We start from the raw sequence: 13,339 nt of genomic DNA, 5'->3' as shown, positions 1-13,339 counted from the left end.
GCGCCCTATAAGACTCCAAATGAACTTCCTTGTTTTATTTAGAAGATCATTTGATCATGCACCCATTCAAGAAAGTCCTATTAAGCCTATAACTTGAGCCTATTCAGAAAAATTCTAATAGCTAATTATAAAAATAAAGAAACCCGTAAAAACTATGTTTTCTGGCGGAACTTTATTCTTCCATTCATTATTGGCATAGTTATCAAGGCGACCATGGCGTTGGAGAGGGTCCAAATCCAAGGAGACACCAACAAGGCGCCCAAGGGCCTGGAAGCCTTGATGACTATGATTATTGGCTTGTCTTTGACATGATTGTTGAACAGTAATTATGTGAGTGTTTTTAAATGTCTTTTTGCTGAAATTTTTTCATAAATCGTTTCTTTCCATTTTTTGTAATTAGGTTTGTTTAATGTTTAGTAACTATTACCTTAATTAGGATTACTGAAGAAGTCCACATCTTATTATTGTCTGATACTAACATCTCAAATCAGTTCTCCTGAAGCTTTCTAGAAAGAGGTCTCATGACTTTATATTATTCTGGATTGTTGTTGGTCATATTTTTGACATTCCAGTTATTTTTACCTCATCTTTGTGAGTTTTAGATCATTGCACTGCGTAGAGCAAAGAGAAGGAACATGGAGCGGCTTGTTTTGGCTTGTGGAGGGGAGGCTGTGAATTCTGTGGATGACTTGACTCCAGATTGTCTGGGATGGGCTGGTCTAGTGTATGAGCATATTCTTGGGGAAGAAAAGTATACTTTTGTTGAGAATGTGAAGAACCCTCTGTCTTGTACAATTTTAATAAAAGGTACATACAATTCTCTTGTTTCTAATAGTGAACTAAAAAGCAAAATATGCATTTTTTTAGTAGCAAACAGAGATGTGTCTGTTAGATTGAATTGGCAGAAGGCAGAAACCAAAATATTTATATTTATTTTACAAATAATGTTTCTCATTTGTGTCATTGCCATGTATATATCTACAAAAGTCACACAGTCGATAGAGAATGTGATCTCAATCCTCCTATGGAGCAAAGAGTCCAGTTTTATCTGAATGAGACCTGATCAATGTCAGCGTTCTCCTTTACCTGTAAAAAGCCGATCAAATTAGTGAAGGCCAATATCTGAGCATACCCATTGTGTTTCTTGACTTCTTTGAACACCCTCTCTTATGTCTCTTTTCACAAGCCTGGACTATTTCTGGGGCCAGGGTCATTGTTTAGATTTCAGAAATACCATTTCAAGTCTTTGAGCTTCCAGTTCAGATTGTAAACGTCATGTTCATGACCTTGTCTTTTGGAGTTGTCTAATCCATGTTGAACAGGCGTGAGTAGTAATTTTGAAGTTGTCCTTGCTATCTCTCGAAAAAAGAATAAAAGATGAATGGTCACATCCTCCTTCAGACGAATAGCATCTTGCAACCATCTGGAACATCTTCATTTTAAGTGTTCTGATGTCAATACTGGTAAGAGGGCTAGACTTACTAAAACAGCAAGTAGTTGCAACCCACCCACAAGCAGGATTATAGAATATAATTCCAGCAACATAAGGGGATTGTTGACGAAGGATCCAACGCTCAGATCAAGCCCAATGGAGAAGTTAGGGTAGTGGAACAATATTCCAATTTTGATGGGGACCCAATGGTTGGATCGATGGTTATGATAGGAGGAACGAAATAGAAACTAAGGTGACAAATTTAGCAACAATCAAGATCTAAGAAACTACTGGACAGATCAATACCAAACTAGAATCATAGGTAGGGATTGATGGCTGGATATATCTCTCCAAATATGTTGCCAAACTGATATTAGATTGTATGGTAGGAACAAGACATGAAATTAGTAAGGACAGATTTAGCAACTTACTAACTAGTAGCAGAACTAACCATTAGATGGGCCCTCACTTCTGATCGATGGATGGTCTCCAACAATGGAAGAACTCTTCAAAACCTTACAAGGATCTGTAGATATAAGGGATTGAATGCTGCTGCAACAGAGCTTCAAAACAGGGTACTGCAGGGTATGTGGATGCAGTAGGGATGACTCCAACAGCACTTGCTTTCACCAACTGTAACTCCACTATGATAACACAGCAGGGCAGTGATCACAGCCTCAAAGATAGGATTCGAACAGCTTCAATATGGCTTAGGGTTGCAGAAAAATAAATTAGAAACAAGGGGAAGAAGGGGGATATGACCAAGGCCTCTCACCTATGGCTTGTCAGTTTCTCACCAACCGGTAGGGATTGAGCACCTCTCACCCACACAACTGTTTCTCACAGCAAACAAAGGTTCAGTCCGATCATCATTAATCTTCAAAATCATGGGGAAGGCTCTAAGTTCCTCTAGAAGGAGATTACTAAAAATAGGAACTACTAAAATAGGCCCACACATGTAGTGCTGGTGCCTTGTACGTCAAGCAACTAAAAATAGAAACAACTTAAGTAATAACTAGCTTATTACTTCCAAGTAACCAAAATAGAAACAAATTACTTGTAGCAACCACTAACTAACAACATAGAAACTTCAATATATAACCCCCACGATCTGGTTTTGAGTGAGCAACCACCTAGATCCATGGGCTCGTCTGGCCTGAACCAAAATCCAGTTGAAGAACTGTGACTCTGTGAGCTTTAGTATGGCTTGATTCTTCGTATGGCCTGCTGCTGTACCATAGTTGTCAAGGCGACCCAAGACCCCCACCTAGGCAACAAGGTGCCCTAGTGTTTTTCCTGCTATTCCATATTCCTAGATATGCCTAGGCGACAAGGCGACCTAGTGTTTTTCCCCCTAACCCATATATTTTGTATCGACACAACATAAACATCATAAATAAATTAACAGCCAATTAAAGAAACCAGCAGTAAAAACCAGTAGTTACATATAAATTAGCATCCATTCTATGACTGACCAGTTGTACACAACATACTAGCAGTGAAAACCAATAGTTAAATATAAATTGAACAAAGAAGATATTTCAGTGATTCAGTTCAATGATATTTGATCTGTCAAATAGGATCAAAATTGATTCTAGCAGAGAATTAGCAATAAACTACAACGGTATAACCTGTTACAACATTATAGAAAGGTTTAAGATTCAATGATTACATGTATTGAAAGCATTATAATCCTGTACACTGCCAAATAAAAAGTTTAGGAAAAAGAATCTATATTATATAAGAAAAATAAAAATTTATAAAAAACACAAAACAGCATAAGGCACCCGCCCAGTCACCTAGGCGGACCAAGGCGGTCGCGTTACCAACACCCAGTAAGGCGAGGCATTTCCTTGACACCCTGAAGGCGCTTGGTCGCCTAGGCGTGGTGCAGCTTTGTTTACATCAACCTGACAATGAGCTGTGACTAATGCAAAAGCTTCCATCTTGGTGGAATCAAAGAACCTCAAATGTTAGGAATATATGGATGACTATTTCCCTTGGCTAGGTACCTGTAGTAGGGTTTTGCCAAAAATATAATTCTAGCTTAATCCTTCCAAATCTTCACACATGTTCATTTGGATGAACTCTCACTTTATTCATTCATCCGACCCTCTCCATTCTCTTACTTGTAAGCATTCAGGTTCTCGAATTTCTCATGTTATCATGATAACTGATATTGCAGGACCTAATGACCATACTATTGCTCAAATTAAGGATGCTGTTCGTGATGGTCTGAGAGCAGTCAAAAATACAATTGAAGATGTAGCAGTTGTATTGGTGAGCTTATCTATTCAAGCTTTCTGTAATGGTTTTCGTTCGTGGTCAGATTTAATTTTGTAATTAATTCGGTGTCTAGTGTTTCTTTCGTTATCTCTTAATATATTAGAGCTTGTAAAAGGTTCATACAAGCCTTGTTTAATTTCCTAGCAGTGGTTGTATTACTTTGTGATCTCCTTTGTTGGTATCTCATCCTGCTCCTTCTTTCATCAATATTATTATTAGAAAATCTATTGATCTTTCCTTGTCCGAAAATGGAAAAAAGATTCTTAGCAATGTGCATGAACATTTAGTATTATTTTATTAACTGAATCGGGTGCTTGCCATCTACTGTGAATCCAATTGAATTGGTCATAGTTTCTTGATCATCAGGATAATTATCCTAGGATTGCAATATTTAAAGTATATTATAGTTTGTATCTTTTTCATACATTGATCTGATCTTTGTCAATTTAAGATCCTCTTTTGAATTTCTTTTGGACATGATTGAGTGCACTTTACATGTAATCACATTGAATAGATTACCACTTTACAGTGAATCAGTTTACCTCAGTTAATAACTTCTTTGGTTTCCTTCCATTCCTTGACATTATGGTTGTTTGTGGTGAATTTTAGAACAATTTGAGATTATGCTACTGCCAAAAGTGTCTTGGTTGAGGAGAGTTAATTTTCATCTTTCTTAGTGGGTGATTTAGGGTTCAATTTTCCATTTTAGCTTGTCTTGTGTCAGCCTTCTAGGTGTATGGTTTTGTCGAGCATTTTGGAACATGCTTGGTCAGGGCCAAGAACGAGAACTGTTCAAGCCCTGGCTTAATGACCTTTGAACTTATTTGTGAGTTGGTTGAGAATAATAGGATATGTACGTCTTGTCCAAGTTTCAATGCCCTAAAGCTTCATCTGTCCTGTGCTGTAGAAATCATGATATATGTTTTTGTAAGTGGGTGTGAAATTAAAGAGGGAGGGACTCGGTGCAATGGTAAGGTTGCTCCATTGCATCCTAGTGGTTGCGGGTTCGAGTTGGGAAAGAGCCTCTCCGCAAAACAGGGGGGGGGTTTAAGGCTGCGTACATTGTGACCCTCCCTAGACCCCACAGTGGCGGGAGCCTCGTGCACTGGGTATGCCCAGTGTGAAATTGAAGTTAGAGAGATCATCTCTTGCCGAACGTTCTCAAAAGTCATAATTAGCGTTAAGTAGCGTAGGCTTATGTTAAACAATAATTGAAGTTGAGGATTCCATGACCTTTTGCATTTGAACGATTTGGTTGGTTACCGTGCTTACTTTGGCTCCTATAGGAAGGACACTGAGTGAAAGTGAAGTGTTCTTTCATGATGCAAGGGTTGAGGATTTTTGGCCAAGTCAAACTACTGATGGTTGTGGTGCTCACTAACTGTTTGGGTGGGGGAGTGTGTCTTCAAAGAGACCTCATATTTAATATGGGTGCTCAGATATGGTCCAGCCTATTGCTAACAGGGGCCAAATAGTTTGTATAACTGTTTGGTACCTATGTTACTATCGGCCTTTCTGTGGCTCGATCTGCGGTGGTGCTGCCTTAATCTCCTGTGAGACACAAAGGGTGCCATGTACCTGTTACTGGTGCTGGAACCTAATGGGATGGGTGAAGAGATGAAGATTTGGTCTTAGCTGGGATCACGAAAATGATTTTATAGGCCCAATTGATAGACAAGACCGACCACAATTAGGACTTTGTTTTATGGTGCCTTCGTGGCTGATGTGAACCTGATAGACCTGAATCCCTTTGATCCCCTCCTCAACCCCTTACATCTCTCTCTCTCACCAGTTGGTAACAAATTTGATTTAGTTTGTTTTTTGAGGTTAACTTCCCCTTGCTGTAAATCCTTTCACATTGCTTAACTTGTTATCTTACGCTACCCTTGGTGCTTGCATAATTTTTAGGTAATTGCAACAAAGAAAGTTTCAGAATTTAAGATCTTCTAGTGCCAGTCATTTTCGGAATTTCTTAAAAGTTGGCTGAAAGATCCTTCACATAGGATTCCTAGCTTCTCTGCTTTGCTGTCTAAATATGCTTTGTCATTTGTGCACCTATGAAAGCTGTTTTGTCTACTTTGTTCAAGTTTTTTTTGTAATTTCAATTTCTAGTCTATTAACTCGTCCATCTAAAGATGGCAATGGGTCTGGCCCGGTGTATTGCTTAATGCTTGTCTGACCCGCACGTGAAACATGCATAGGGCTTACTGATAAAGTGACCACATCAGGGCTCTGTGCGCTGCATCAGGGCAGGGGCTACAAGGATTTTCCATGTGCCATACTCCACCCTAAATGTTAGGGATCATGTAATAGCTTAACCATTGAAGTCAAGGTGCAGGTGGATAAGATTTGGAATTATAACAAATCTTAAAAACAGAGTGTAAGCTAGATAAAATGGTTAAGTGTGATTCCAACTTAAGAAGGTGTTATGACATGGAAATAGAGAAACTAGGGAATCCTATGAGGAAGACCTTCGGTTGTCAAAATTTTTTAATGGGTTTGGGAATCTTAGATATGGAAACGATTAGGGGACTGGAACTCTTAAATGTTTGAGAATCTTTTTAATTGAAACTTTTTTCATACTTATGTGTTGCAATACCCCTATATGGTGTCAAGAAGTCTTCATTCATAATGCATGGACTGAAGCCTGAAAGTAAATTAGATGCTCTGATGAGGACAACACTCAAAAATTAATGCAGCCACATGTCACTTCATTATGGCTAGATGTCCAGCATTATGTGTAGTTCTTTTTAATATTTTGTTGTATTTTTATTTGGGGCCAAAATTGTTATTTACTAATGTTGTAAGGGGGTTGTGGTTTTTTTTTTTTTCTCTTTCTCTTCCCCCCCCCCCCCCCCCCCAACAAAATTTTGGGGTCTATAAAGACTATTTGGAGATGGAAGAGAACAAAGGGAAGCAAGGAAGGAATGAAAGCATGAGTGATTCTATGCAATTCTTGGAGTGAATCCCAGATGGCTGGCATCATGGCAGCTGTCATACAACACTATTCACGTGCTTGTGGCAAAGATTTTGACTCTATCTACACACACACAGAGGAACAAAAATGTCGCTGATAAATGGTCTTATACTTGTGGGATTAAGCTGTATTAAGCTATTATTACTGTGTGGGATTGATATGTTAACAAGTTCTAAGCAATTATAGAACAATTCTATAAGGAATAGTTGTGTGTGAAAGCTAGGCTTTGTTTTTAACTTCTCTTTTGGGTTTAGTGGCCTTTGGGCCCTTGTTATCTTTGTACCATATATCTGTTGTGCTTCTTCTGTGTTTTGAAAGAAATTTAATCATCAATTAAGAAAAATCATAGGAATGTAAAAAGTTGGGGTTTCCCCATGCATATGTCATAAAATTGGCAAATAGTTGACAGATTCAGGTTGATTCTATTGTTTTTTTTCCCTCTTCCTTTGGAGAGCTCTGTTAATTTATTTTTTTACTGATCAGGGTGCAGGAGCTTTTGAAGTTGCAGCCAGACAGTACCTAATTAATGAAGTTAAGAAAACCGTTCAAGGGGTAATAATTACTTCTCACAACATGCTTACCTATATCTGACTAAATAAAGAAAAAACAAAGGGATGAGAGGGAGAGAATTCATCTGTTATTCCTCTGGATACTGCTGACATCTTTTCTAATTTTAACAGCGTGCACAACTTGGTGTTGAAGCATTTGCTGATGCCCTTCTTGTGGTACCCAAAACTCTAGCAGAAAATTCTGGCCTTGACACTCAAGATGTTATCATTGGGCTCACGGTATTTGCCTTTTGGAATCCTATATCCCACCTCCACTCTTCTTTTTCTTTGCTTTCTGAAATGGGAATATAGTGTATTTATCAGAAGAATGCTAACCACCTTGATTTCCCCCCTTCCCCTCTTTATCTAGGGAGAGCATGACAAGGGGAACATTGTGGGATTGAACCAGCATACTGGAGAGCCAATTGACCCTCAAATGGAGGGCATTTTTGATAACTACTCTGTCAAGCGCCAAATCATAAACTCAGGGTATGGGCTGCACTCTGTACTTGAAACCTAATCTTTATTTCTTTGTTATTATGTATTTCAAAAGTGTTCCCTATAAGGCTTTGATGCTCTTTTCATGAAACTCCTTTCTGGCCATATTGGTTAAAGACTTTGATAGTCATGTTGAATCCATGGCAGTCCCGGATTGTCCAGATTCAGTGTTGTAATCCTTGCCAAACCCATACACTTCACTGGGTATTCCTTATTTGAAGACAGTAGTCCTGGATTGGCCACGCACTCAGTATTGTCATCCGTGCTGAACCCATATAATTTAATGGGTATGCATCAATTGAAGACAACCACTGAGGTTTTGGTTTTGTAGTGAAGTTTTATGCAGATGTGTCCATGAATTTCACTACTGAAACACCTAGAGCAATGATGGTGGGATCAAATTCTGATCTCAATCGGAACCTGATTGCCCATGTTAGTGTGGTCCATATCAACACCATATTATAGTGCATGTGCCATATTTTAGCCTAAAAACTGTCAGTATTAAATTGCCTAAAACACAAGTGTGAGCAAAACATCTAGTCAGCAGTGGAAATGAAAAAGAGCCACGGATGAAATTTATGTAAAATAGGTTGGATTTTTTTTTCTTCCCCCAGTGGAGAGAACTCCACTGAACCCGGAAAAGCAAGACTGTAAACCTACATTGTGGCTTTGGCTTTCCCCAGGGGTCCTACTTTTGATTCCTTGCACTAGAATCCTTTTAAGCTGTTCTATGACCAGAGTTTCAAGAATCGGTTATCGGATCTATGAATCGTTCAGAATCGGCCGTGATTGATCTGATACCGCCGATTCTCATCCAAAAACCCTAGAAATTCCCTGTTTTTAGATCCAAGTACCATTTTTAGTGTTCTTGAAGACCGATTCCACGTTTTAAAACCCAATCTATGAGTGTTCGAAGGTCAAGGAATGGAGACCATGGGTTTGAGAGGGTGTTTGGCTCGCGGGTTGTTATTTGGGGCAGCACATGAGTTTTGTACATGTAGATCTTGTTACACTGTCTTTACTGTGTCCATTAGAATGCCATTTCTGACAGCAATTGTCACTTCTGTTTTGCAGGCCTGTCATTGCATCCCAATTGTTGCTTGTTGATGAGGTAATTCGTGCTGGTCGAAACATGCGGAAGCCAAATTAGTTCCTCCCTTTTTTGGGTTTTGACTGTTTCCTCTGCATTTGGGGTGAACATCTGTTTTGCAAGATGGGGTCTGCACTTTTTTTTGGCTGATGAACTACTTGAGAGTAGGGGCATTGCCCAAGTGTTGAGTGGTGTCGTCAATTTTGTATAATTACTGAACCTGTTCATTTAGAAGAAAAAATGTAGACTTTGAAGTTCAATTAGGGGTTCTGTTGTCAAGAAAATTATTCATTCAAAGTTTTTTGGGTAAATTACATCTGAGGTATCCAACGTGTTAGTAAATTACATTACATTTTAGGTACCTAACGCTTAAAAAAATTATGATGAAGACATGACCAGATGAATAGTTAAGGCCATTTTGGACCTTTGTCTAGTGGGGTGAGAGTAATTATGATCCTTTATCCAACGGTGAAGGAAGTAATTATGAGGAAAATTATCTCCTCCAGTTCCTTGCACTGGCGATATCTGAACCACTCGAGGTTACTGTGGTGGAAGCTTTGGCGGTCCTACTATTCCACATCCTGCTCCTATACAAGCACCGCTTGTTACCGTTAATACCCCTTTTTCTGGATTCCCAGAGACTATTTACACACTTCTTCATCCAACATCTTCCACCATAGTCACACACTCACACCCCATTCATTCCCGACAGAAATGTTGAAGAACTTGCAACAAAGCCAAAATCGTCTGGCTCAGTCCAGAACCAACGCACGATAGCCCAGACAACAGTCTCAACAGGTACCTCAACAGCGGCCCCCTCAGTTCCAAAATTATGTTTCACCAGCCACTATTACAGTAACCACATCGGTTCCTTCCACTTCCACTCTCCAGAGTACCATGCTAGCATGCAGCTCTCTCTGCCATGCAAAAAATCCTAATGTACTCACCAAATATTTACGAGATTTGACTATTGATCCTCATCAAGGTGTATCTCATTCTTGTCCAGTTCTTCCTCTTCAAGACGATCTAAATCAGATACATCAGAACCTGTTCCTCTCTATTCAGCCCAAGATACTCATGAAATGCCTTCCCCCACCTTACTGATGAAGAAGAGTGGTTGACAAACTTCCAATACCTGATCAGACTCCAGCAGGCGGACAACCTCAAGCCTACTAACCATTTTCCAACCAAGAATCCGAACATCTTTTAACCTTGGATGATGTCCCGTTTACTAATGGTATAAGAAATTCTAAGAATTTCATGCCTGGTTCACAACTGAGCAGTCTCATGAAGGTTCCTCATCCCAAATTGCCCTCACCAAGTTCTTAGTCAGAACTCAAGTCTTCGTGAATGGTATATGAGTCTTGGACCATATAGGCAGATGCAGTGGGCACAAATGAAAATCTCAGCATTCATAGTAGTCCTTCATAATGAATTTCTTAGCCCAGTTGAAAATAGTCATACTTTGGTAAGAGAAGAGTATTTCCAGCTGAAGTGTTGCTCTTTCCTCCGTAAGGATCTTGACAAGCATTATGTTCGCATGTCTGAACGCTTCTACATTCTTGGTGATATTGATGATGTGAACATGAAGCAAGTCTTCCTGAATTCTTTCCCTGAACCCCTTGGCAAAGATGCTATCAAACTCTTGGCAACCCAAGGTCTTCAGATATCCTAAATGCTCTCTCCAAGCTTTGCAGTCAGGTTGAATTTTGCAAAAATTGGGAGAAAACAACCGGTCAGCTTACAACTGTTTGCGACTTTTAATCTTTAGATCAAATGCAAAGACAAAAGTTGCAGTTGTCATACCAAGAAGTATCACTTCAGGCACATAATCAATCATTCCCACAGACATCGTCCCCGATTCCAGAAGAAGGGAAAGCATCAGAAGAAATGGAAATATCTTAAAAGGAAGAAATTTTGAGGCAAAACTTTTGATAAATGCTTTGTTTGTGGAAAGAAAGGACACTTTGCGAAAAGTTGCCTTGACCAAGTCAAAAAGAAGAAGTTCATCCACATGGTAGACAAGTTCACTCCTCCAGATGATAATGCAGACATTGAATCACTCTACTCAATAAAGAACCCATTCAAATAAAGATTCTTCCCACTCTTGTAGTCAGCCATAGAGTTCTAGGATCCAACCTCCCTGGAAGGGATCTTCTTATAGGTTTTGATCTTCTCAGCCAGTTTGCATCTCTTCATTGGAACAAAGAAGGTTTAACCTATAAAAAACAATTTTTACCCTGGACTACAATTTCTAACCTCTTTCTTGCAACACCTCTAGAGGACATCAGACAACAGATTCTTTCCAGGTCATGTGCAAATTCTCACAATGAATTTCTTGATAAATGTGATTATCCTTTATGGCAAAACCCTCAATTTTTCTTTCACTTGCCATTTAAGAAAAATGAAGATGTCAATCCTACAAAGGTCAACCATTTTTTTTTTTTTTTTTGGTATAAGTCAACCATTCAGGAATGAAGCCTGAACATCTTATACTTGTCATAGAAGAAGTCAATCAACTCCCAAATCAAGGACTCATTGAACACACCTCATCCCAATGGGCGAGCGAGCCATTTTATGTGAACAAAAGAGTTGAACAGACCAAAGGAAAAATGCACTTGGTCATCAACTACCAGCGTCTCAATGCGTTTCTCACAGATGACAAATTCCCACTCCCTACTCGGCCATCCCTGATGTTGCAGCTCTCCTCAGCAACTTTCTTCAGCAGGTTTGACCTAAAAGCAGGATTCTGACAATTATAGGAATACATCCAAAAGACAGGCCAAAGACAACATTCTGCATTCCCGGATACCATTTCCATTGGATAGTGATGCCTTTCGGATTAAAAGTAGCTCTATCTTTTTTCCAGAAAGTTATGATGAAGATATATGAGCTAATTCAGTCCCAAACCTTAATCTACAGTGATGACATTCTTTTGTTCTCCAAAATAGAAGAACAGCAACAACTGCTTCACAAGTTCCATGAGATCGCTCTATCATATGGTATCATGCTCTCTCCCACAAAAATGCAGATAGGAGTCTCTCAAGTAGATTTTCTTGGTGTCACCATAAACCAAGGAAAATACCCACTCCAACCTCACATTGGCAAGTCCCTTCTGCAGTTCTCTGATGGACCATTCATAGTCCTTCAACTTCAGCAATTTCTAGGGATCATCAATTATATGACTGAGTTTATTCCTAACCAAACTCAGTACACATGACCTCTATATGCTCTTCTCAGGAAGAATGGCCCACCTTGGTCCTCACAGCATACAGAAGCGGCCAAGGCCCTCAAAGCCATTGCCGTGAATCTTCCTCCCCTTCAGATTTCCTATTCAGGACACCGAATTCTACAGACAGATGTAAGTGATACTCACTGGGCAACGGTTTTGCTTGAAGATAAGGATGGCAAAAGGAATGTTTGTGCTATCATTGTGGTCAGTTCAAACCCTCTGAACAACACTACCACTTAACATTCAAGGAAATATAAGCAGTCGGACAAGGCATTGAGAAATTCCAGTTCTTCCTCATTGGTCACACATTTCAGGTAGAAATGGATATGTCTTCATTAGGGGTGTCAATACCTAAACCGAACCGACTAAATAGACCCGACCTGACCCGAATGAGCCTGAACCACACCGAACCGACCTCTTGTTGGATCGGCTTCGGTTTATGTGTTTAGGAGTCATTCGATTTAGGATTAAGTCGGTCTAAATCGACGGTGTACCGTTGAACCTGACCGACAGACCCGAACCAACCCGACCCGGTACAAACCCTAGCAAAGACTAAATGCCCTAAATCCCTAATCGACTAACCCCTTTCATTCTTTCATATGTTCAACTTTTTTAAAATTCCTAACACTCAAGAGGCAAGACTCTCAACTCTCGACTCTCACTCTCGGTGGCACTTAGACAACTGGCATGTACTTCGGTTTTTCTTCTTCCCCAAAATCTTGTATCAGTGAAAACACCTCCAGACACTCCACTGCTTTAAATTCTCGTTTTCGTTGGGGATCGGTAGGTTCAAAATCATGACGAAGAATCCGAAACTAGAAGCCCAAGGCATGACGAAGAATCCAAAATCATAAGCCCAAGACATGACGAAGAATCTGAAATTAGAAGCCCAAGCGTTATCCAATGGTCGACGTTCTTTCTCTTCGACTTGCTACTTTGCTATTTGTTTGCGAAATCAAAACTAGGTGGAAGGAGATTCACAATGACTTGCTTCTTTGCTATTTGCAACGATGAGTTCTACTTAGGTTCTGAACTTCGTTTGCAGAGATGGGAGGTGATTTGCGATTTGAGAGACTAAGGAAGGAGAGAGAGAGTGTTTGGGGCAGTGGAGTGAAAGCGTATTGTGTAGCACACTACTACACTAGTATTGTTGGCTTAACCTTTATTTAATATTGTTTCTAGCTATATTGGGGTTAGATTGGTCTCCTTAATTTAGCATGTCCTTAACTGATTTTAAAAGAGCTTTTTTGTGCAATGTTGACTACTATGAATTAAA

At 39.6% G+C, this 13,339-nt stretch overlaps 1 protein-coding gene across 1 annotated transcript in view; it reads left to right on the top strand.

The window, feature by feature from the left end:
• LOC122656341 (T-complex protein 1 subunit zeta 1) overlaps positions 1-9,088 on the top strand; it is a 32,119-nt gene extending 23,031 nt beyond the window's left edge. The window contains exons 10-15 of the mRNA XM_043850818.1: positions 603-807; positions 3,618-3,712; positions 7,179-7,247; positions 7,376-7,483; positions 7,614-7,732; positions 8,816-9,088. Of these exons, the coding sequence (XP_043706753.1) occupies positions 603-807; positions 3,618-3,712; positions 7,179-7,247; positions 7,376-7,483; positions 7,614-7,732; positions 8,816-8,891 (672 nt within the window). The 3' untranslated portion in view covers positions 8,892-9,088. The remainder of the gene's footprint in view (positions 1-602; positions 808-3,617; positions 3,713-7,178; positions 7,248-7,375; positions 7,484-7,613; positions 7,733-8,815) is intronic.
• The last annotated feature ends 4,251 nt before the right edge of the window (positions 9,089-13,339 follow it).

The sequence above is a fragment of the Telopea speciosissima genome, chromosome 3 (assembly GCF_018873765.1).
Source record: "Telopea speciosissima isolate NSW1024214 ecotype Mountain lineage chromosome 3, Tspe_v1, whole genome shotgun sequence".
Taxonomy (NCBI): domain Eukaryota; kingdom Viridiplantae; phylum Streptophyta; class Magnoliopsida; order Proteales; family Proteaceae; genus Telopea; species Telopea speciosissima.
Note: the sequence above shows the minus strand (reverse complement) of the source record. Positions and strands in the feature narration are given on the sequence as shown.